At 54.5% G+C, this 24,313-nt stretch overlaps 2 protein-coding genes across 7 annotated transcripts in view; one reads left to right on the top strand and one right to left on the bottom strand.

Annotated features, from left to right (window-relative positions):
* Positions 1-156: 156 nt before the first annotated feature.
* On the top strand, positions 157-5,342 carry PLEKHJ1 (pleckstrin homology domain containing J1). Of its 5 annotated transcripts, XM_087816618.1 has the most exons (8): positions 366-540; positions 646-713; positions 801-867; positions 1,711-1,801; positions 1,904-1,967; positions 2,037-2,589; positions 3,076-3,124; positions 4,859-5,225. In XM_087816618.1, exons 1-6 carry the CDS (start codon positions 447-449, stop codon positions 2,100-2,102), a joined length of 450 nt encoding a protein of 149 aa, XP_087672744.1. In that variant the 5' UTR covers positions 366-446; the 3' UTR covers positions 2,103-2,589; positions 3,076-3,124; positions 4,859-5,225. The 5 variants fall into 5 exon arrangements, with proteins under 5 accessions (XP_087672743.1, XP_087672742.1, XP_087672744.1 ...); XM_087816616.1 differs by lacking the exon at positions 801-867 and having other exon boundaries at positions 158-540; positions 4,859-5,342; XM_087816614.1 differs by having other exon boundaries at positions 646-867.
* Positions 3,616-24,313, bottom strand: part of DOT1L (DOT1 like histone lysine methyltransferase) — a 60,998-nt gene continuing 40,300 nt past the window's right edge. The window contains exons 12-29 of one of the 2 annotated variants that reach the window (XM_087816613.1): positions 24,114-24,155; positions 23,015-23,125; positions 22,518-22,752; positions 22,003-22,116; positions 21,026-21,117; positions 20,478-20,579; positions 19,992-20,129; positions 18,926-19,051; positions 17,130-17,605; positions 16,819-16,954; positions 16,121-16,264; positions 14,528-14,657; positions 12,702-13,282; positions 12,204-12,409; positions 10,610-10,674; positions 9,231-10,166; positions 7,846-8,466; positions 3,616-6,172 (exon numbers count right to left, since the gene is read on the bottom strand). In XM_087816613.1, coding sequence (XP_087672739.1) covers positions 7,880-8,466; positions 9,231-10,166; positions 10,610-10,674; positions 12,204-12,409; positions 12,702-13,282; positions 14,528-14,657; positions 16,121-16,264; positions 16,819-16,954; positions 17,130-17,605; positions 18,926-19,051; positions 19,992-20,129; positions 20,478-20,579; positions 21,026-21,117; positions 22,003-22,116; positions 22,518-22,752; positions 23,015-23,125; positions 24,114-24,155 — 4,221 coding nt within the window. In that variant the 3' untranslated portion in view covers positions 3,616-6,172; positions 7,846-7,879. The remainder of the gene's footprint in view (positions 6,173-7,845; positions 8,467-9,230; positions 10,167-10,609; positions 10,675-12,203; positions 12,410-12,701; positions 13,283-14,527; positions 14,658-16,120; positions 16,265-16,818; positions 16,955-17,129; positions 17,606-18,925; positions 19,052-19,991; positions 20,130-20,477; positions 20,580-21,025; positions 21,118-22,002; positions 22,117-22,517; positions 22,753-23,014; positions 23,126-24,113; positions 24,156-24,313) is intronic. The other variant, XM_087816612.1, reaches the window with a different exon arrangement.

The raw sequence follows: 24,313 nt of genomic DNA, 5'->3' as shown, positions 1-24,313 counted from the left end.
ACTCCAGAGGCTGGAGGGAAGGGGGCGGGGCTTAGAATGAGGCCAGGAGTCCGAAGTGCGCATGCCCACCAGGCTCTCAAAAAAAAACACACCTCAGTCTAACTCGCGCCAGGCCTGTTGTCGCGGGAAGGAGGGTTGTGACTCGCCCTCCTCCGCCTGTTCTTGTCCATTTCAGTAGGGGTGCTTTCTTTCCAACCCGCGTCCAACTTATAGTGTGGTTACATATAATGAGCCTCTGTGTTGTCCGCTATCCTCTACGTCCACGAAGGCTCCACTCTGTGGCCCCCCCGGGAGGAAATGCCCATTTATGATTGACAGGCCGAGACGCGCAGGCGTAATAGCTTCAGTAGCACTTCCGGAGGGCGCCGTGGAACTTTTTTGGCGCGAGCGGGGACGGCTGCCAGGGAACTGCGGCCGGTGCTTGGTGTTCTGGGTCCTGAGGCGCCATGCGCTACAACGAGAAAGAGCTCCAGGCGCTGTCCCGGCAGCCAGCCGAGCTGGCGGCCGAGCTGGGCATGCGGGGTCCCAAGAAGGGCAGCGGTGAGTGGGGCAAGGGCTGTGGGCCGGAGACCGGGCCGGCGGGAGTGCGGGTCGGGTCGGGATGGGCGGTCGCTGAGCCCGCGAGAGCCCGCCCTGTGTCCACAGTGGTGAAACGGCGGCTGGTGAAGCTGGTAGTCAATTTCCTCTTCTACTTCCGGACCGACGAGGCAGAGGTAGGGCGGCGGGAAGGCGGGCCCTGGGCTGGGGTCGGGAAGCTGGGGTCCCCGGATGGCCCGCCCATCCGGCTCGTCTGCCCCCAGCCCGTCGGAGCTCTACTGCTGGAGCATTGCAGAGTCACCCAGGAAGAGCCCAGCGGCTTCTCCATCTGTGAGTGCGGGGGGCGGGGACTAGGCAGGCGGGGACCCCAGCTCCGCTCTGCCCCTCCCCAGAAACAAAATTCCCCATCTGGGGCTGGGCTGAGGTCCGCCCCTGTGCCACCGCCAAGGCCACCAGCGTTTTCACTCCTGTTGGCGAGCGCTGCCCTCTCGGGGTGCCTCCAGTGAGAGCTGAGGAGCACTGGTTCTCAGTGGCCGGCTTTGTGCTGGGGACCCTGTTGGATTCTCTTGGGTCACCTTGAGAGGATCCAGCCTGCAGGGAAAGGCGGAGCTTTTCGTTTCCTGTAGTGGCCTTTACGTGGTGCCACAGACTATGGGACTTCAACAGCAAAAATTTATTTCTCCCAGTGCTGGAGGGTAGAAGTTCGAGGTTGGGGTGTCTGCAGGACTGGTTCCTTCTGAGGGAGAATCTGTGCCATGCTCTCCCAATTTCTGGAGGCCATTGGCAGTCTTTGGTGTTCCTCGGCTTGTAGAAGCTTCACCCTGATCTCTGCCTCCGTAGTCCCACGGCCTTTTCCCTGTGTGTCTGTGTCCAGGTTTCTCCTTTTTATAAGGACACTAGTCCCATCCTACTCCAGTGTGATCTCACCTTAACTAATTACACCTGCAATGACTTTATACCTAAATAGGCCCTGTTCCCAAGTTCCAGGAGCTAGGTTTTGAATACACCCTTTTGGGGATACAATTCAACCCACAGCCTGTGGGAAGTGATGGGCCCAAGCTGGGTTTAGAGGAGGGGATAGTTGTGGACAGTGGCAACAGGCAGCTGAGGCCTGTGGCCAGCATGGGTGGTTATGGGAGTGAGCAGGGACAGATGGGGTCCCTTCCTTTGCAGGCTTCATCGAGGACCCAGAGAGAAAATATCACTTTGAGTGCTGCAGCGAGGAGCAGTGTCAGGAGTGGATGGGAGCTCTGCGACGAGCCAGGTGGGGTGTGGGGTGTGGGGTGTATCCGGGCCTGGGGGCCTGGGGCAGGGGCAGGGGCAGGGGCAGAGCCAGGCTCTGAGCACAGGCCACTTCCCTTCCCAGCTATGAGTTCATGCGCAGGAGCCTCATCTTCTACAGGAACGAGATTCAGAAGATGACCGGCAAGGTGTGCATGGGGCATGGGAGGTGGGAGGAGCTCTTGGGCCAGGGCTCATGCCACCTGTCCACCACACAGGATCCCCTGGAACAGTTCGGCATATCAGAGGAGGCCCGGTTCCAGCTGAGTGGCTTGAAGGCATGAATCTGGGGTTGGGCTTGGCCTCCTCAGCTTGACTCATTGGGGCACAAAGGAGCCCTCCCCACCCTCATTGGGCCCTGGGTTTCCTGGCCAAGCCTGGATTTTCAGAGTAAGGTGTTTTGGCTTAAAGACTTCAAGTAGCCCAAGGCTGGTGAGTGTGGGCAGAGGCTGTGTGCCTTGGGACCCATCAGACTAGTCCAGCACCTCTCAGTGCCACATGCTGCTGCTAGGGGACAAGTGTCCACTCCCAGGAGCTGTGCCTAGTCCCTCAGGCTTGTCCATCTGGGGCCTGGCGGGTGCGTGAGGCTGGCGCAGCTTTCTTGCCCCATGCAGGCTGAATGTACGAAGCTAGATAATGCTGTGAAGGGCTTGGGGCCGTGCCTTCTGGACTGCTGTGAATTCTGCTGAGGGCTGGGGCCTGGCCAACACCTCTCGGCAGAGTTGGAAGCATTTGCCCTGGGGCTGGCATGCTTGTTCTGGTCAAATAAAGGTACCTCTTTTTCACACGGGACGGTGCAGTGAATGCAAAGAGGGACATGTATGCTCCACAGGCTGGTGGAGCTGGTTTCCGAGGGAAGTCGGGTTCCTGGGAGGAAGGGGCTAGCTAGGCCACCCAAAATGAGGGGAGGAGACCCAGAACATAGAGCCTAGAAAGGCAGGGAGGCTGGGAGCCCAGCTCAAGGACCCTGAGGGAGAATGGGTGGGGTGGGGTGATGGGATCCTTAGGCCCATGATCCCACCTTTGGTCACAAGCTGACCCCTTGAGTGCAGACAAGACCTTGGGAAGGGTTTAGTTTTAGTTCACCAAAAGTGCCATCCTTGCTCTAGCCGGTTTGGCTCAGTGGATAGAGCCCAGCCCAAGGACTGAAGGGTCTTGGGCTTGATTCTGGACAAGAGCAGATACCTCAGTTGCAGACTGGATCCCAGGTCAAGGCTGGTACGAGAGAGAACCAATTGATGTATCTCTTTCACATAGATGTTTCTCTTCCACTGTCTGAGAAGCAATGGAAAAAATACCCTTGGAGGTGAGGATGAAGAAAAAAAAAAAAGTGCTGTCCTTGGTCTGGCCAGTGTAGCTTAGCAGTTAAGAGTATCAGCCTGCACACCAAGGGCCTGCGGGTTGGATTCCTAGTCAAGGGCATGTACCTGGGTTGGTTCCAGGTTCAATCTCTGCCCAGGTCCAGGGTTGTGTGGGAGGTGACCAATCGATGTTTCTCTCCCCTCTCCCTCCCTCTTTCTAAAAATCAATGGGACAAAATATCCTTGGGTGAGGATTAACAAAAACAAGCAAAAAAGTGCCATCCTTGGGAGTGGGGTAGGGAGGCCTGACTTAGTCTGATGTAAGCCCTAGGGTGGCTAGGCCTTCCCCAGATGGGAACTCAGTCTGTCTCAGTCACAACAGCTGCTTTCAGGGGTATGTGGGGCCTCTCTGGGTGTGATGGTCCTCCCCAACATGGGTCCCTCAAGGCTAAGGTCTCACCATGTGGTAACCAGGGAGAAATGCCAGCAGACCAGGTTCAAGTGAAAACAAACATTTTATTACAGTCTGGAGATGGAAATCAGAGTGCGGTGGGGTTCCCTTAGGAAAAGAGGGTCAAGCCAGCAACCCATAGGGATGGGCCATGCCAGCACCCCCAACTGAAACATGGCCTACCAGAACAACAAAGCAGGGCTGGCCTGAGACACAAGACACAAGCCAGCATGCATGGACCATGGGAATGAAATGGGGCGGGGAATGGGTGAACAGTCTCCTGCAGGAGGTGCGGATAAATAAAAAGGCAAGCAGGTCTTAAATAAATCACATCATAGCTGAAAGGGAAGGCTGGTGCCTGACGGGGAGGGTCTTCAGAGTTAGATTTTCCTGAGCAAAGCGCCCTCACAGCCCTGGGCTTCCCTGAAGTTGCCCATAGAGCAGACTGGTCTCTGCCCAGAGACTAGAACCTATTCTCCACAGGGAGGTGGGCCCTGCTGCCCTCAATACCAACAGCGGCTGATCAATCTCACAGTCAGGAGGGCTGGAGGGTGGACACAAAAAGGAGACCACAGCCCTCAGGCAGACATGGTTGTGTGGGGAGCACAGATGACACATCAGTAGGAGGTCCTGCACAGTGGCACAGTCATCACAAAAGTGATGCAGTGTTTACAGGGTTGCTTGATTCCAGACCAGGGACTCGCTACATGCTGCAACTTTGCTACTGTTAGCCCTGCAGCTTTTTTAGGGTGCCCTGTGATGGAGGACAGGATTGCGGGATGTGGGGTGAACACAGCACCTTCATATGCCAAGAGCACAGACCTGGAGGTAAGGGAGCCAGGGCAGCAATTACAGGACAGCTAGTTAGAAGAACCTGTCTAAGCACCATCTTCAGCCTCACTATTGCTCTGGGCCAGGCATCACCCCAGGGCAAACGGGAGGCAGAGCTCCACCAGGACACACCCAAGGAAGTGAGGGAGTCAACAGACAGGTGTGCTCTGCACCCTTTTGGGCCTGTGTTCCATAAGACTACTGTCCACCCCCAAGAAAGGCCTACTCCAGCCCTGCCACATTGACCCACCCAGGCAGGCAGAGGGCCCCTGCTAACCATATCTGGAGGGATAGGCTATGCTAGCCAGGCTGGGAAAAGCAGGAACATGAGGCTTGAGTTCCCATGTTCCTTGGTGCTACCTCATGGGGACAAGTGTCAGAAGAGCCAGGCCTGCAGTGCCCCCCTGGGGGTCCAGGCCCCCCTACCAGCCAGGACCTTTGACTGATTGCCCTTTAGGAGAACCTTGAAGGCTTCTGGACACACCCTTTCAGGAATAATGCACAAACACTGCTCAACTGAGAGACCCAGGACTGTTAGAGACTGCTGCTCTGAAGGGACTGGAGAATCCTGTTGGCAGCCTCTGGAAACATCAGAACAGCTCTCTTGCCTTCCCGTTAAGCCAGCCTTTGCCATCATTGCTCATCCATGGTGCATTCATTCCCAAGCACCATGGAGGCTGCTCCAGCATGGGGGTAGGTGTCACCCCAGCTGTGGGATTGAAGCAGTGGAGCAGTGGTACAGGCTGACCAGGGGGATGTGAGGTGCTCTAGCCCTGGGACAACGCCACTTGTGTGCACTTGAATAAATAAGTTTTTTCCCCTCACTTTTCCTTTTTTTTTTTTTACATTTACTGTGCATCATACAATCTAAAAATAAATGAAATCAAGTCTATGAAATTTATAAATTTTCATCACATCTCTATAAAATACTGTCACTCATCAGCGTGACTCTCTTCTATACAGACACACCAGGCACCCATGGCTAACCTGCCCCACGCCCCGGCCAGTGCCTCACTGGACTGCAAGCCCAAGACAGTACAGACATACAAAAGTAAAGCACTTGCTCCCCAGCAGCCCCACGTTGGAGTCAAGTACCAGACCTGCCCCATGAGCACCACACACAGCCCTCCTCTGTGCAGCATCCAGAGGCTGCCCACAGGCCCTTCCTATGCCAAAGGTGCCATCCCAGGTACCCGGGCTGACAGTCTGGCTGGAGCATTCACAGTGATGGGGTAGGGGAGAGGGCCTTTTCTGAGGGGCATTAAGAACCAAGCGAACCACCCTTGACCAGGAGATAGGCATGCCTTTGGTATGGGAGAGCTTAGGGATGACTGGGCAGGCGCATCAAGGACTGGTTTTGGCGTTGGTCAACCTCGAGTCAGCACCAAGAGAACGTGGAGATGGCAAGGCCTGGCGATGAGATAGCACCGGGCCCGGCTATTGGCGTCTCCGCTGGCGGGCCAGTCCGTCGGGTTGATGTCTTTATATAGATCCTCTCATATATAGTATTTACATCTCTTAATAGGTTGCCTTTATGACTTCGGTGGAATAAGTCAAAATTGTTTATACTTTTTAAAAAACGATAAATACTTTATCTAAAACTATCGACAGTATAAGCTGGAGCCAGGCCCAGCATCTCCTGCAGGTCTGCGCAGCATGGACTCAAAGCAGAGCCTCGTCCTCGGTCCGTCCTGCCATCTGGTCGGCCACCAGCCCTGCAGCTCACCTGTCCTTGCACAGGTCTCGAGGTTGAGGTAGAAATCCTAGTTACCTGCAGAGACCAGCGCAGGAGGAAAGGCAGCACAGCGTTAGTGTCTCACTCTGAGAAGCCCATACATCCCCGGGCTGGGAACCAAAGCCAATAGACGGACAGAAGGAACTTAGTTGTAAACACTGCCCTGGCCCAATCAGAGGTGGGAGGTCACCATCCCAAGGCCCTTCATGGGGCACTGGGTCCCAGCCTCCCCACCTCCCTCAGAGCCTTGGAACCAAGACCCTCCCTGCTCACCACATGCCAGCTCATTGGGACGGGGGGACGGGGGGACGCACGCCTATGGGCAACCCCACTGACAGGCCTGCACGCCCCAGAAGTAAAGTCATCACTGTCCAGTCTAGGGAGACCACCTGTAATGGTCCCGGGATAGGATGGAAGGCAGGTGTCCAAGATGGGTCAGGACATGGAGCCTGACACCCAGATGCCTCCACATACACATCTCTGACCTCTTCAAGCCGGTCCCAGCCACAGTGCCTTCTGACAGCATGAGGCTACTGTGAACTGGAGCCACCCCACCTTCTAGGCTTTTCCACCAGGACTAGACACAGCCCATCCCCAGACCTGAGCCACTACCAGAAGACTCTCAGACTCCTGCAGCCTCAGGTCTGTTTCCATTTAAACACATGCAGATGGCCAAGGACAGCAGGCAGACCTCACCTGGCCCCTGGTTCCCAGTTAGCACCCAGCTTGATCCTGGGGTACTCACCCCGTAGGCTGTGGACTCGCCCAGGAAGGCCCTTTGCCCCACCAGCAGTGGCCAGATCAGCTGCTCCAGGGGTCCAGCTGTCTAACACCCTCACAGCCAGCAAAGGAGCAGATGGCCTTCCTGAAGGCCTCACAGCCACCTTTCTCATCCCATTTTCAACATCAGGCCCTTCCCACACTGTTCACCTCTGACCACACTAACATCCAAAATGCATGGACCCAATTCCTTGGAGGCCAGAGGAGCACTGATCACCTGTCCAAGCAGCCCTTCCTGTGGCTGTGCCATGCTCACCCCATTATCCATCGGCCTCTGGTGCATGTGGGTTGGGGCCTGCAGGCTAGCTAGGTAGCTCTATGCACAACCACGGTCTTCTAAAGGCCTAAGTACCAGGAGCCTCAAATGTATAAAATTTCCCTAAAACCATGAGGTACATTCAACAAAACAGGATGAGAGAAGCCGAAGAGTGGGCAAACGGCAGCGCTGAGATTCAGAGGTGCCCCCACAGCCCCACACTGGGGCTGCCTGGGTCCCTGACCACTGCAGACATGCAGCTGGATGGTGGCAACAAGATGAAGCTAGGCTGCACAGGCCAGGGCCCTGGCCTCATCCACCACCTCCTGGTCCCCTCCATGCAGGACTTAATGCAGTACCCTGCCTGCCCAGCCTGCAGGGCCTCCCTGATCTGCTGCCTCTTTGGGCTGGAGCACTGGTGGGAAGGTCCAGTGGGCATCAGGGGCTGGTTACTCCCCTCCTGAGTTCTGTGGTGGAGCTCAGGCAGCAATCAGAGGCCAATGTGCATGGTGCCATGGTCTCCCTTCCCACCCTGTGCTTATTTTTCCTTGGTGCCTCTCAGAACTGACAGTCCCAGGCTCCTCTGAAGAGCCCTGTGGGCCCGTCCACTCTCTGTGGAAGAAAGGACAGGTGAGTTTCTTGTACGGGCCACCTGGTTGGGCTCTAGCCTTACCTTACAGAACAGAACGGCTAGCTAACCAAGGTCTTTATCGCGGCTTAACCCCCGCAAGGCGCGCGGCATAAGGAGGCGGCATGCCAAGGGAAACCCATACGGCGGATGGCCCAGTGGAGCTGGCCTGCTGGATCAAGGGCGAGGCCTGGGCCAGGGCTAGCCCAGGCAGGGGCTGGTGGTGCACCATGAAGGAGGGGCGGGAGACCTTGTGTGGGAGGGAGGCGAGCTTGATTGACAGAGAGGCGTTAGCAGGAGGCAGAGAGGCAGCAGAGGAAGCAGGTAAGAAAGCTTGGTTAGTTGGGAGGGGCGCAAGATTCTGCAGGAGCACGGGCTCAGAGTTAGCAGGGAGCAGTGCGGGAGCAGGAGGCAAGGTAGCGTTAGGAGGGGGGGGTGCATGAAGTGCTGGTGGCCCCGCAGGGGGCCGACCCAGGGGCAAAGGAGGCTGGGGTGGGGGCTGCCTCGTCTCCACAGAGGACAGGGCCTGAAAGGAAGAGGCGGGGGTACTGGCCACCGCCTGCATGGGGGTTAAGCTCAGCGTGGTGCTGCGACAAGCAGCCCCGCTGCCGAAACTGGCTCCAAACGGATGAGTGGAGGCGGAAGGCACCGTGTGGTTAAAGATACCTGCAAACAGGAGAGAAAAACTCAGCTTCAACAGGCGGGCATTCTCCAGGCAAGCGAAGAGACACACGCAAAAAAGGGGAAGCAGACAAGCAGCCGCAGCTCTGAGTGCACGCAGGTGCAGGGACAAAGCAGCAGGCAGCAGGAGTGCAGGTCACCAAGTGAGACTTACCTGCAGGATGGCCCCAGGCCATACCCCCCTCAGCACGCCCACCTAGGCTGCCAACTGGGGGCATATTTCCCACCTTTGCCCAGCAAGGAGCCATCTGTGGAGGTCTGGGACCGAAGAGGGCCCACCCTATGGCTCCACTCCACCCTACACAGAGCCACAGTGCAGTAGGCGCTGTGGTCACTCTCTTGCACTGCCAGTCCCCAAGGGTGCCCAGAGCCATGGGCTATGTCAGGTCTGAAGGTGACCTCCATGGGGAGGCAGAAAAGCTCTAGTCACGGCGCCAGCTCTCCTGAAGGTACGAGAGACATTGTCACAACTGGAAAGCCTGACAGGCCAACTCACGCGTGAGTGCTCTGCCCATGTGAGTCATATCTGCGTTTCGTGAAAAGGAACGAGGTGGCGGGTGCAAAGTGGACACAAAGGGACACGCGGGCACAGCCTCTCACCCCTTAGGGGGCTCTGGAAGGAAACCTGTAAAGCAGTTGTGATTAAATGCAGTGGTCCAGGAGGCTTCCTCGATGGCTTGGCCTCTCAGACCCCAGAGCACATCCTGTGGGACCTGAGAGTCAGACAGGAGAGACGCGCTTCTGCCTACCTCCAACTGCGCCACCTGCCACACCGGAGGAAAAGCTGCCCATGGCGTGCGAGTTGGTCAGTCTGGTTGCGGCGGATGAGACATGTACTAGGCCAGCAGCAGCTGGCACGGAGCTGAACAAGGACTGTAGCACAGAAGAGCCTAGGTTGGCCTGCAGGGACATGGAGCCCAAGGCGAACTGTGGGCCAGGTGTAAAAGTGCCCAGGAAGGGCCGGTGTGTCTGGGAGGAGGGGGCCGTGCCACCTGCTGAGGACACTGCTGTGGTGAGGCCTGGACTGCTGAGGAGGCCCCCAGGAGGCACAGCAGCGGCAGAAATGAAGAGATTGTGGCCGTTTTTGAAGTCAGGCTCACGGTCCCGGCTCTTGCCCACCTTGCCATGCGATGAGGCCTTGTCTGAGGGCGTGCACACAGGCAGGCTGACCTCTGCCTCCCTGCCCTTGACCCCCTCGCCCTTTGGGCCACCCAGTCCATCCAGCTGCCTCTTGTTCACAAAGGGGCAGGGTTCTGCACTGCCCTCCTTACCCCTTGGGGCAGAAAAGCTCAGGGGGGCACCCAGGCTGGCCACTTCAGGGGCCTTGTGGGAGAGAGAAGCACCATCACTGAAGCTGTGTAAACTGAGATCGGCAGCCAGGCTCCCACTGAAGGTGAAGCCATTGGGAGGGTTGCTGATGGGGCTCAGCCCGCCGGCCCCCGACAGTGAACCTGGAAAGCTCTTCCTGGGGTGGGCAGCCAGCTTGGCATCAACCGAGCCAAGCTCCTCTAGGGTTGGCCGAAAAGTGAACAGGGAGTTCTGGCTCAGAGCGGAGCTGGCCTGTAGTGGGCTGTCAGCAGCCTTGGCCAGGCTGAGGTCGGCGATGGGTGAGAAGGTGGACTTCCACTTGCTGCTGTTGATGGGCTCGCTGGAGGGTATCGGCTTCCTTCCTACCAGGCTGCCACCTGATGAGGAGAGGCAGGGGCTGAGGCCTGGGTGTCTCTGAGGGGCCAAGTGGGGTGGGAGCTGTGGTGCAAGGTCTCCAAGGGGATCTGGGAGGAAGCTGCATGGGCTCAGACCACCATAGCTCAGAATGATGGACGCCCTTCCACCCAGAAAAGGTTAGTTCTCTGTGTGGGACTATAGGAGAAGGTAAAGATAAAGAAGTGCTTCTGTGGGAGGGCAGGTGGGTGGGCGAGTCAACACAAATCAGACTCTGGCCCATTTCACCAGGAAGGAAATAGGTCCGCTGCCCAGGCAACCGAGGACGTGGCACCTGGCAGCACCAAGACTGGCCTGCGGTAGGAATGGCCTTCCCAGCACCACTGTGCTCAGGAACGCCTGTGCAGAAAAGACAGGGCATGCCACCTAGCACTGGGGACAGATGCAATGGAGCACTGTTACTTACCATTTTCCAAGGTTTTTGGAGGAGATTTGCTTTCTAAGGAGATAGTTGCAATTTTTCTCTCAATTCTATCAAGAAAAAAGAAAAAAAAAGATTGTTTGAAATTCCTGTGTACACTAAGAGCTGTATGTGTTCAATGAATTGCCCAGGGAGGTTGGGCAGCAGTAGACACACAGCCCGCCTGCCTTCAGACCTCCTTCAAAGAGGACTCATGGCTGTCCTGCCTGTGTTGTGGCCCAATTACTGAGGGCTCAGCTGCTACAGAGGAACAGGGACTCCACTTCCCCATATACAGAAACACACACTTGTCCCAGATAGCATTCTCTCTCAAGCTCTGTTTAAAACCCTTGTGCTTGTTGTGATATGCCATGTCATCTACAGTATGTTGTGCATGTGACACGTAGGATGTAGTACACTGTAGCAAGGTAGAATTCATAGCAGCACCAAATTATAAATGGTGTGCATTCTATGTGTCAGTGTATTATAGTTTGTCCCCAAGGACACTATGACCTCCAGAGACATAGAACTTCTGAATGAATCTGGAAAATGATTAAGTTCAATGTGCCTGAGAGAAAAGAAGAGTACTCAAGTGCAACTTTTGAGAGCGTAGTATATTTATGTGGAAGAGGAACAAAATAAAATAACTTTGACAAGACACCAAAAGCATAGGCAACAAAACACACACACAGATAAATGGGACTTTGTCAAAATTTAACCCAGGGAGACAGGAGACACATTGTCACAATATGTATCTGATAAGGGATCATGTATCTAGAATAAAGAACTCTCATAACTCAACAACAAGGAAGGACACCCAATTAAAGGTAGGGAAAACACTGGACGGACACACACAGACAGCCAATCAGCATGTGAGAAGATGTACAACATAACTAGTTGTCAGGGAGATGAAGGTCAGGACCATGATGAGATACCACTTCATATCCATAAGAATGGAATTTATATTAAGAACAAAATCAGACAATAACAAGTGCTGGTGAAGATGCGGGGAAAATGGAACCCAAGTGCACAGCTGGTGGAAATGTACAATGGAGTGGCCACTGTGGAAAACAGGGTGACAGTTCCTCAAAAAATTAAACATAGAATGACTATGTGACCCAGCAATTCTACTCGGTCTGAGGTAAATTGAGACAGACAAAATACATGTATAAGATAGTTCACAGCAGCACCATTCACAATAGTTAAAAACTGGAAGCAACCCCAGTGTCCATGGGACAGATAAATGGACAAACAAAACACAGTCCATCCACATTGGAATATTACTCAGCCTTAAAAAGGAAGGACATTCTGACACCTGCTACAACATGGATGAAGTTTGAGGACATTATGCTCAGTGACATATGAGATTCTTAGAGAAGTCAGATTCCTAGAGACAAAAAGCAGATGGTGGGTGCCAGGGGCTGGGGGAGAGAAAGTATATGGGAAATGATTCAGGTCCCCTTCACCCCCCAACTAATGGCAGGTGGAAGCGGCCTGTCCCTGGGAGGTTAACATGACAAGGGCCTGTCCTTCAGAACCCTTCCGGTGCTTGCCCCTCTCCCAAGGATGGGATGGATGCCTGCCCTGCCCTGCCCCTCACCTGGTGCTGCCTTGCTCTTCCTCAGAGCCCGGCTCCTCATCAGAGGTCAGAGGAGAGTAGTGAGCCCCATTGGTCTGGCTCAGGGGCTTCTCTTTCTTGAGCACGGGCGGCTGGTCGTTGTCCTGGTAAGGTACAGGAGAACTCTTCAGGGAGCTCTCAGGGGACGAGATGGCTGTGATTTCCAAAGGCTGGTTAATGTTGTTGACCTGAGGAACCAGCACAAACACAGGACAACTCTGTCAATGGGTGCCCACAGCATGAAGCCCAATGGCTTTGCTCTGATCCCTCCTGCCTAAGGTACCCCAGGCATGGACTACTGAGGAATCACAAAGCCTGCCAGCTGCCCCCTTCCAGCATGTGGCCAGGCTCCTGATTGTGCTCCTGACACAGCCCATCTCGGCTAGCCCAGGGAACAAGAGACCCAGTGTCCAGATGCCTGCTTGTCTGCACTGGGTGGCCCCACCACCTCCTGCCCCAGTCATTTGTTCCTGACCTCACCATAGAATTCAGGTTGAGGGGTGACCCTGAAGACTGAGTGAAGAGGCCAGCAACGGATGGCAAAGCCCGGCGCTTGGGGGACACGCCTGAGCTCAGGCTGGGGGTCCCTGCTGATGCCCGCTTCCTCCTGCCTCGCTTTCTGCTGTCCTGCCCATGGCTCTGACTGCTGTCTCCACGGGTGCCCCCAGGCAGAGGGCTGTGCTTGTTGGAAGGTGACTGTTTGGCACTGCCGGCACCAGCCGAGATGGTGAAAATAATCCTCCTCTTGGCTTCGCTCTCTGGATCTGAGAAGCCAGCCTCAGAGGGAAGGTCCCCTTTGCTGGCATCAGGGAGCAGGCCCTGGGTAGAGCTGAGCCGGGGGCTGACGCAGAGCTGATGAGTGGGCGAGGCCGAACTGGAGTTCCGGGGCTGCCCTAGCAGTTGAGGATGCTGCGGGGTGGAGCTTCGGGAGCCCATGGTGGTGAAGAGGCTCCCCGAGCTGGAGGACTCATCAAAGGCAGGGGGCTCAACTCCAGGAGCGAGTGGAGCTGGGCTGCCTGCCAGGGCCCCACTGATGGCCACTGAGCCTGCATAGGAAAAGCCTGCCAGGAAGAGACATGGATTATCAGGGAAGCCCATCCCAGGAGAGGATGGTGCTGCCCTAGGTGAACATGGAAAGGACACTCAGCCTCTGAGAAGCACCCTCCATGTCGTGGTTGCCCCCATAGATGGCACCAAGGGGCCAGGCAGGCACCCTCGGGCTGGTGCAAGTGCAGGTAAGAATGCTTAGGTGTGGTGAACTTGTTCCCATGTTTGGATGTGGCATCATTGGAGGCCCTGGACCCTGTGTACCACTCCCCACCCTGAGCCCTCTTGGGATCTCCCCTAGAGGCTCAGAAACCCATGTGACATCCAACTGAGAAAGAATTTGTCTTTTACCCAGAACTCATCATACTGCCAGCCACAAAGTACCCCCCACATTGCTGAGTATTGGGGCTCAAGGAAGGACTGGTCTCAGTAGTGGCCTCTGCATTTTATTCTTTTTAAACTGATTTTAGAGAATGAGGAAGGGAGAGAGAGATATTGATTCTTGTATGTGCCGACCGGGGATTGAACCCACAACCTTGGTGTATGGGGACAACAATCTAACCAACTGAGCTACCCGGCCAGGGCTGAATTTTATTCTTTATGCCTAGAAAAATAATTTCCAAACAGGCCATATATTCACACAAGTCAGCAAACTACAACTTGGCCCATAGGTCTGGCGGTTTGGTTGCCAATCATTGCTATAGCAGTTTTTATTGGCACATACCTACTGCTTATCCACAGACTATCACACTAGAGTTGAACAGCTGTGACAAAAATCCTCTCAGCTACAGAGCCACAATTCCCCCCACCCCCTGGGACATGTGTCAACACACAGATGTGTCAAAAATCAGAACTCTCTGAAGGAGAACAGGATCCAACTAGAAACTGGGCAGTCCGGGAGCCCACAGTGGTTTGACAAGAACAATGCCACCACACCATCCAGGTTCTAATACAACCAGACCAAGCACGTCCACATCAGGATGCCAGGCAGAGGTTCAGGTAATGTACTGAAGGCCCAGCCTAGAGTCCCTGACCCCCAGGGATCACTGTGCTGCTGCTGTTAAGGGGGACAACAGTCCTGACTCAGCACAGACCCTAAGGATGGGAGGAGTTAGGCTCTGAGCCTGGCATCTCTGGGGGCCTCACTAGAGCCATTGTTCACACCTTACACCCCCAGCATAGCCCCTGCAGACGTGGCAGGGGGCACAAGTGGAAGCTGACCTCTAGAAAGGGGGCAGGGGCAGGAGGAGCACCCTCACCTGTGGGCGCCAGGGTGAGGCTTTTGCTCCCAGCAGCGTTGCTCCCAGCACCATGGGCATTAGCACCCATCTGCTTTTCAAGTGTGGACGAGGACTCTCGGGTCTGAGGCACAGGGCTGGGGGTGCTTCTCTGTGGAGAGAATGCACACTGTCAGCTGAGCTGGGCCCGGCATGTGAATGTCGGGAAGGGGTCACAGGCCATAGGATGTACTGAGGACCTGAAGCAGGGAGAACAGCAAGTGTGTGAAAAGCAGCTCTAAGAAGGGAAAGTGACCTGCTCAGCGTGTGATCACAGTGGACAGCTACAGGAAGGGTCTGATCAGGGGAGGGACAGATATCTGACTTGGGTCCTAAAGGATCACTCTGGCTAATGGGCTCAGGGTGGGGATGAAAGATACAGGGAGAGCAGTGAGGGCTGCAGCTGCAGTTATGATCTGACCCAGCAATTTCTCTCCTATGTGAAATGAGATGAAAACACTGTCTACACAAAACCTGTACACACATGTTCACAGTGGCCAAAAAGTGGCAACAAAAAAACATCCATTGACCGATGAAGCTATACACAGATGTGTCCACCCACACACCAGAATATTACTCAACCACGAAGAGGAGTGAAGTGCTGATACTCACTAAAACATGGATGAATCTGTAAACACGGTGCTCAGTGAGAGAAGCCAGACACAAAAAGGCCACACAGTGTGTGATTTCATTTATGTGAAATGTCCAGAACAGGGAGACAGGAAGTGGGTGTGGTTGTCAGGGACGGGGGTAGGGGAAGAGACGACTATGGATGTGGATGGGACTTCCTTTTGGGGTGATAAAACATTCTGGAACTAGACAGAGGTGATGGCTGCACAACCCTGTGAACATACTAAATGTCATTGAAATGCACACTTTAGATGGTGAATTGTATGTGGATTATAACTTAGTAAAAAAAAGTCTGCATTATACAAGGTTTTGTACTCAAGAGTCCACAAGCATGAGGCAGGGGAACGCAGGTGTGGACTGAAGGAAGGGGACGGGTTTCAAGTTTCTACCACATCAGGAAGTTCTATTCCCTCTCCACCCGCACACACCACCGTCTACAAAAAAGGAGCTAAGATAAAAATGACAAGATGTGCCCTGGTCAGTGTGACTCAGTGGTTAGAAGGTAGGCCCGTGCACTGAAGGGTCATGGGTTCGATTCCTGGTCAAGGGCACGTACCTGGGTTGCAGGTTTGATCCCTGGCCCTGGTCAGGGCACGTAGGGGAGGCAACCAACAGATGTATGTCTCTCACATCAATGTTTTTTTTCCCCTCTCTCTCCCCTCCCCCTCCCCCTCCCTACACTCTCTCTAAAAATTAATGGAAAAAATATCCTCGGATGAGGATTAAACAACCCCCCCCCCCCCCCCGCAAGATGTTAATGTACTTAAAACTGGATTTTGGATGCTCTATTTTTCTCGAACTTTAACAACATGCAACCTAACAAAAAGGAACCAGGTCTTGTGGGGCAAACACCAGACAAAAGTCCCCTCTGCCTGTGCTGACACTCTTGGAGCAGCACAGCACTGAACTGTCCACCCCCCCAGCCCCCACCATGGTGCCCACTACCTTCTCGGCACGGTTGGGTAACACCACGCTGGCCAGGGGGATGCTGACGGGCAGCTTGCTCGGCTGCACAGTGCTAAGCGGTATGCTGACTGGTAGGCTGGTGATGGCCTCCCCGCTGCTGGCATAGGCGCGCTCCTTCAGACCCTGAAGACACAGCAGACTGCCTGCTGCTGCTGACCAGTGAACCCCAGGCCACAAGCACCACCCAAAAGACACAGTATCCCCCAGCAATGGACAAGGGACCTCTGTAGCAGATGGTCGGTCCCCTCAACCCACTAACACCTACCCCTTCAACTCCAACTGCTTCTCCTGACCTTCTAGACCCTGACCTGTCACCCCAATGGCCACCAATCACCAGGTCCTCACACTCTGACCTCCTAATGTTTCTCAAACTTGCCACCAGAACAGAGATAGAGCTGCCTTCTGGCAACGCTCCCCTAAGGGGATTCTACTATCTTGTCACTTTCCTAGACTCATCCCTGAGAATGGTGACACAACTGAGGGTGGGGACCTGACTGATGAAGCCCTAACCCTCCACCCCTGCCCCATATTTTCTTGGTTCCATAGCCCTCACCTGGATGCCCTCTTCTAACAGGCCCGCTCAGGATGCCCACTGAGTGCCCCTCACTGCCGTGGATCAGGCGCAGGTGAGAAGACCCCCACCCCAAGGGACCCTTCTTCCTGGTGATTGCCTGTACCTTCTCACTGCCTTTTTCTCCTGTCATCTGTAAGGCCACAGGGGATGATGGCCGTGGGTCCTGAGGACTCAGCTTGATGCCGTTGGTGAGGCCTGGGCTCTGGTATGGAAGGCCATTCTCCTTGGCGTGCTCAGCTCTGGAATGAGACACATACCTAGGTCACTCTCTGTGGAGACCCTGTGGCTGAAGCTTTGTGTTCAGAGCTGATAGCCTGGGCCTAGCAAACCCTTCCAAACTGATGAACAACCCATTCTAAGACCCCAGAACAGCGCAAGGGCACCAGGGGCAGACCTGCTGGCCCACAGACTCACCGTGGGTGTAGCTCGCCAACGGATGTCTTAGTGTGGTCCTGGCTCAGGTGGCGTCTTAGCACCAGCTTGGCTGGGGAGAGCCTGGTGTAGTCTGGCAAGGCCAAGCCAGACAGCTTTTCAAGCCGGGACCGGCTGCTGTGGCTGGGGGTACTTGGCACAACCTCCTGGTCCAGCGGGGAGGCCAGGTACTGGGGGGTGTTCTGCTTGGATGAGGGCCGACTCAGCGTGTTGCAGAGCTCGTAGCCTGCCACGTGGCCATTCATGGAGAGCTCTGGGCTCATGCTACTGAAGTGGGGCAGTGAGAACTTGGAGCAGTCCAGCTCGAGGTGCAGCCGGCTGGGCTCTGCCTCCAGTTCCCGGCCCAGGCCACCTTTCCCTCGCAGGTGCAGGGACACAGCGTCATCAGGTGGCACACAGGACTTGAGCTGCAGGAGCTCCTGCTGTCGCTGGCTCTTTTCCAGCTCCACGATGCTGATCTAGAAGACCAAGATGCCAGGCCCACAGCTTGCTCAGGGTGAGGTTTCTGCATACCCACCGAAGGCCCCAGAACAGAGGCTGGCCCAGCCCCACCCAGCAGCCCATCAGAGGGGACCATCCCAGGAGAGAAGAAGGATGCCCACCTAAAGTAACTGCAAGGAGACAGACTAGCTTTGTGTGTGACGGGGAGGCCAGAACAGCCAACCACCCAAACCCAGTCAGGACACTCTAGGTGGACGGACAAGACAGCACATGAGTGTCAAGAGTGGCTCTGCAGATGCACATCTGCTGACATGGAAAGATGTCCCCAGGAAAGCAAGGAATAGAGGACACGGCACTCCCACGAGTATACAACATTGGGGAAAACCCTAAAATAGAGTTTCCTTCCAGGGATCAGGTCACAGGGCATTTTTTTTCTTACACTGTTAGGTTTTCTTCCTCTATACAAACACATATTTCTCTATTACACAGAAGAGCCAGAAATCAAATATATGCCCTGTGGAGACTTCTCTTGCAGGTACATCCATGGAATCAAGGCCTGGCTTTGGCAGCAGTCAGCAAACCTCTTTCTATGACTATGACACACACTGCTGACTTGATGGGCAAGATACACCGGGGCTATGTATCACAGGACCTTAAACTGCTCACAGATCTACTTTGGGGACTATGTCTTTAAGGAAATATCCTTAAAATGAGCCATGGTATAGAGAAATTCATTGCAGTTTCATTTTATAGTAAAAAACCACTTGAAAGAGCCTCAAGGGTCTAGCGACTGGCAATGTTCTACATGTTATGAAGTTGAAGTGGGGCTGAGTAGATGGAGTAGAGGCTATAGTCTGTACACATGGAGCTTTCATAATGGCAATGCTCACGCTGCATGTCTCCCTTTACTTTCCTGTTACTTAGAAGTTCTGTACTCAGGAACTCAGCCATGGCCTCTATGTTATGTTATCAAGATCAGCACTTTTTCCTAGCTGATCTCGATAAACAAGTTACCCCATCAGAAAAAACACAAGCTGTTTTATATTAATGTGCAAACACAGGTCTGTTCAGCAACTGTGTCAGAAATGCTTCGCCAGGAGGCACTCATGCACCCTTTAGGTCTGGAAGCAGATGAGATGCCCTGGGATAGAGCAGGGCGCTTACCTGCCCTACTTCTTGTTCCCCTCTAGGGTTGACAATGGGATATTAGGCTGTTGTTAATATGACACTGGAACTAATACCGTCTTTGGGAGGACGGCTTTGGTGGGTCTGCCATGTTCCTAACACCATGGTTGAAGCCCAGAGAGGCCAATGCAACCCCATTCCTTGCCCCCTACCTGCAGTTCCAGGCAGTGCCTCTGTTTCTCAGATATCTGGCTCTTCAGTGCCTGCTTCTCCTTCAGCAGGTTCTCCAGGGACAGTGTGGACCAGTCTAGCTTCAGCTCCTCACACCTAGCCTTCAGCTGTGGGAACAGGGCGGTCAAGGTCATGAGCATGTGCACGGCTTAGGGAAGATGAATGGCCCCCCGGGGACCTGCTTTCCACCCTGACACTGGGCTCTGGGGGGAGACAGGACAGGCGTCTAGGCAGCTGTCCCTGGGGGCCAGTCCCTCTCTCCCTCCTACTTCTGGAAGGCCAGGCTGCAGAGACAGCCCAAGGAGACCAGGATCCTCATTGAAAACGCCCACAGGAGTATGGTAAGGGGTCTCATGGGATAGGACAGGGGTGCCTATTAGAAGGGAGGCCCCTGCACGTCCAGTGCTAGGTGCACAGGGGGTCCCCAGGAGTGAGAACCAGGAAATCCAGATGCCCTTGAAAGGTCTGTCTAGGCTCTGGCCAGTGTGGCTCAGTTGGTTGGAGTGTTGTCCCATACACTGAAAGGTGGCAAATTTGATCTCTGGTCCGGGCATGTACGTGAGGCAACCAATCAATGTTTTCTTCTCACATTGATGTTTCTCTCTCTCTCTCTAAAATCAATGAAAACCATATCCTCAGGTGAGGGTTTAAAAAAAAAAAAAAAGGCCCATCCAGTGAAATCATGAGCCTTCGGGATGCCTCTGACAGGAATTTAAGAAGCCACATTCTGGGCCAGGCTCAGCTTGTGCTCATGTACTCTGACAGCCAAGTAAAGCTATGCCAGCATTCCTAGAATGAACTAGGACAGAGAGTGGGGAGGGGCACTGGTCCTCCCACTCAGACTAATGGGGTCATGGGAAACTTGTCCTTGGAAGAACATGCTGGGCACCCCAGGCACCCTCAGGTCATCTGTCTTGGGACGCACATCAAGACATGGGCCTCTAGGCCCATCAACGGAGGGACACCCGGCCCTTCGCCTGGTCTGGGGTCTAAGGCTTCTGCTCACTATGGAATGTGCTGGAACTGCCACCGTCTCCGGGCACATACCAGTTGCAGGCTCTGGCTTCTCAGTTCCCTGTTGTCCTTCTCCAGCTGCTCTGTCTGCTCTCGCAGCTGCTGGTTGTGAGCTGAGATCTCTTTCTGTGCTTGGATCAGGTCACTGTAGGTCAGTGCCTTTACTCCCAACTGTGGACATACAACAGCAAGGCTGGGTTTGGTGGGAAGGGGATGGGACTGGCTTATGCCCAGCAAAGACTGGGGTGGCACCGTGCTGGTCACAGACAGGAGAGAGGAGGTACAGTCCCTCAGAGAGGGGAACAAGGGGGTGACACCATGATACAAGTCTGTGCAGGCCCTATGAGGGGCTACTGGGAGCAGTACTCTGACCAGAGCTCAGGTCCTAGACCACCAGAAAAAACACCAGAAAGGAAACAGTCGTTCCGTATCTCAGCTGTCCTGGGCTGCGCTCCCCGCCTAGCCCCTGCCCACCTCCCAATCCTATATTTATGTCATCATGGCCTCGAGTGGCTCTACCTCATCCAGTTTCTGCTGGAAGAGCCTCTTTATTTCTTCTTTTTGGGCCTGGCAGTGACCAAACAGCTGTTGTGCAGCACCCAGCAACCGGGCATTCTTCTCCTGCAGGCGACAGAAGGCTGGTGAGTGTGAGCCCGGCCCACACCATCCCTTCCCTCAAACAGGCTCCAAGGAGAAGCACTGATGTGACACATCTCAGTCCATTTCACTGATAAAGAACACGGTCCGTTCCATGAAGTGCGAAAGCTACCACCTCCCTATGCTCAGATGTGGCAATGCATGCATACACTGGGGACACCAGCTGGCCCTCCATCTGGGACTTTTTTGGAAAGTGGCACCAACTCAGTGGCTATTTGAGTTACTACCTGGGGGTTATAGATACTTTTCAGCATGGGCAGCAGCAGGTCCTCTGAGCAGGGACAAGGGGATGTGACAGGAAGCAGGGCATATTCTAGGCAGACTGGGGGCTGTCAGGGGCAGCAGGCTGGGGGTTCACCTGGCTAACCCCTCTGCAGAGTGCTGGGAACACAGAAGCAGGCACCCCTTACCTTCTCCTGGTCCAGCAGCTGCTGTAGGCTGGCCTTATACTGAGGGGTCTTCGTGTACGCCAGGAACTGAAGGTACTGAATCTTGAAGGACTCTAGGAGAGCCGGGGACAAGGTCTCAGTGCAGAAGCCATCTGGCTGAGGCTGAAGGCTGTGGTGGTGGTGGTGGTGGGGAGGATGGGGGCGCTCGTATTTCTCTGGGAGCTCCCCCAACCCTGTCGTCAGATGCTGCTGAAAACTGCCTGTCACATTGCCAGCACCTTTGGTCCCCACACTGCCTTGGTATCACCATACCACCGGCATGTATGGCTAGTATCCCCACAGAGCCCTTTGCAGCTCCTTCTATCACCAGCCACATTTTCTTTTTCCTCAAGACTGTAAGTTTCTGTGACCAAATCTGTCAATTTTCCCAGTAAACACACGCTATTGATGTTGAACTGGGGAAACTGATGGCTCCCACAATTCAAAGGGGTTTCCTTCACCCAGTCTTTCAAGAGATGAGAGGTCTTTCGGTCAAGCCCCACAAGGTGAGTAGTTCCTCAGCTCAAACAGGGCCAGCTCCCTCACAGCCCCACCTCATCCCTGAACAGGCCCTTCCCACACTTTTAAGAACACTGGGGCTGGGTTACCCTCTGTGGAGCTGTCCCAGGTACTGTGGGGAACTGAGCAGTATCCCTGCCCCCTACTCTATACAGGAGCACCCCCAGTGTGACAACAGCAGATGTCTCCAGGCATGGCCCAGTGTCCGGTGGGGACAGAACTTCGGCATAAGACAACCACACAGACCCTGCTGGCCTGGAAGCCCAGGCGCAACCTGGCAGGACTGACCCTGAGCCCTTGGGACTCTAGTGTGGTCAGCCTGCTGCAGGTATCACAGGGGGCTCATCAGAGAAGCAGAACCTCAGACCCCACCCCTTCCTCACAGAGCTGTTAAGTCAGAATCCGCACATGTACCCACAGCGTTCTTGGAGCTGGCTCACCTAGCAGCTTCTGCAGTGCGGGTGGGGTGGGTGCCAGCAACAGCTGGTCAGGGGGGTGCCGCTGCACGCTGGGAGGTAGCTGATAAAAGGGGCTGTGAGGTGACTTGTATGCATCTGCGGGAGACAGCAACATTCACGTGTCAACACTGACTGGCACACCCTTCCAAGGAATTACAGACTGTTCTATGGAACTTCTCCAGTTTTTTTAAAGGTAAGACTCAACACAGCTCCTACAGTCCATCTCAGCAATTCTAGAAGCTGTGACAACTGCCTTCATAATCTAAGAAATTTCTGTGAGCAGTGTCATTTCTGCCACAGCTGTTGACGTTACCAAAGCCCTGGCTGGCAGGATGTGATAGGAAAGACTCCACCAGGACTTGCTCTTGGCAGACTATCAGGGTGAAGCAATGCCCAGCGAACCCTGAGGACATCCTGAGGTGCCCTCGTGAGCATGATACATATAGCCTGAGCAGCAAGCTAAAGGGCCCTAGGGAGGGCTCTAAGGCCTGGCTCACCTTGCGGTGAGGGTGCTGCTGTCTGGGACACAGTCTGGGCATGCAGCAGGTCCAGTGCAGTAGGGTTCTTCTTGGGCTTACGCTCAGGGTTCGCAGTGCTCATCTTCTTGGGACGTCCACGCTTCCGGCCAGCCAGCTTCCGGCCCTTCTTGTTCAGCTTCTTCTTCCGCGCCTTGGAGGGGGAAGGCTTCTTGATAGCGGTAGTCGCTGCTTTCTCTTCCTCAGCACCAGAATCCTAGTGGACAGAGGTCAGTGAGAGAGCAATGCCTCACCTCTCCCCCCATTAATAGAGTCACAACACAGGCTCCAGGAGAGCAACTGAACAGAGGTGTCCCTCACCCCAGGAACAGCCCCCCTCCTCCAGCCTGGTAATCAGTGCCAACCAACATGTGCACTGACCACCACCTCTCTGGTTGGAAGAGTCCCTCCCTCTATAAGGGCAGGGTGACCAGTGATAGCCATGTGGAGCCCTGAGCCCAGGGTGGGTGGGCACTTACAACAGAGGTGTCTGCAGGCATAGCCACCTTGCTTTCGGGCACCTTCGTGGGGGTAGTCGTATTACTCTTATTTTCTCGCTGCTGCCGGCGCCGAGCTGCCTCTTGTTCCTCCTGGAAAACAAGTGCCAGATGTGTCCCCCAAAGTATGGGCATTACCCAAAAATGCCAGCTTCATCAGAGCCACCAAGGTGGGCTACTTGGCCCGGCTTTGCTCATGTCAACTCCTCTGCCTGCTGTACAGTGGAGGAAACTGAGGCACAGAGAAGCCCAAGAGACATCCCCAGCCCCTTAGCCAGCCCCAAGCCATGGGTGTGTTTACTGCATGGGTGTGGACACCCCTAGACTCATGGCTTTCTGACCTGTGTGAGGAAATAAAATCAAAGACAAAAAGGCTCTGGGTGCACCACAAAGAAGCTGCCTGACAGTCCTCTCTCTCACAGAGAGTACAGAGGCCCCCACAGTGAAGTACATCTCTGTTAAGTGAAGGTTACTGGAAAGGCTTTGGGAAAAGGAGAGGATGGTGCTGGCTGACTTAGCTTGTTCTCTGTGCTAGAGGTAGGGAACCTCATTAAGACCCAGATACCCCAGATATGGCAGGAATGACGAAGGACTCCAAGTGGTGAGGGCTTTTTCCTGCTTAGATGCTTGTCTGAGTCTCCAGAAACAGACATTTGGACAGATGTACTCTGAGGTCTGGAGGAGGCACGTTTGAGGACTGGGCATTGCAGGGACACTGGGACCAGCAGCAGAACCAAAATGTTGGAATCTAGGCCACTGCTCTTTAGCAAGTGTGGCACACCACTTAGAAGCAGGTGGCTGTTGACAGAGAGGAACATCTTGAGTTCCAGACATGGTGGGTCAGTGTGCTGCGAGCAGCTCCCTCAATTCCACACTCTGCACACTTCACCAAGCTACCACAACATTGTTCAAAGGTCAATACTCACTCAACCTAGTTCCCAAAAGACTGCTGACAGGAAGTATGGCCCTGCGGGACCCATGACCCCCATCCCCAAACCAGCACTCTCCATCTACCGCTTAGAGTTCCATCAAGCTCATCAAGCAGCATACCCATGATGTTCAATGAGGAAAACATACTTACCCTGAGTTTTGGATTTTTCAGACTAGAAAAATAGTTTTCAAGCTAAAAATGGAAAAAGAAAGGAAAAAATCTTATTAGACACCAGTCCCAAACCCTGTCAGGACAAGAGCAACACCTGAGACATGCCAACATGAGATGTCCGCGGAGCTGTCATAGGGATGCCCAAAGACCCACCCCATACAGGCTCCCACTCTCAGGGG

This window comes from Miniopterus natalensis, chromosome 4 (assembly GCF_054644295.1).
Source record: "Miniopterus natalensis isolate mMinNat1 chromosome 4, mMinNat1.hap1, whole genome shotgun sequence".
Taxonomy (NCBI): domain Eukaryota; kingdom Metazoa; phylum Chordata; class Mammalia; order Chiroptera; family Miniopteridae; genus Miniopterus; species Miniopterus natalensis.
This window is presented reverse-complemented; position numbering and strand designations above follow the sequence as displayed.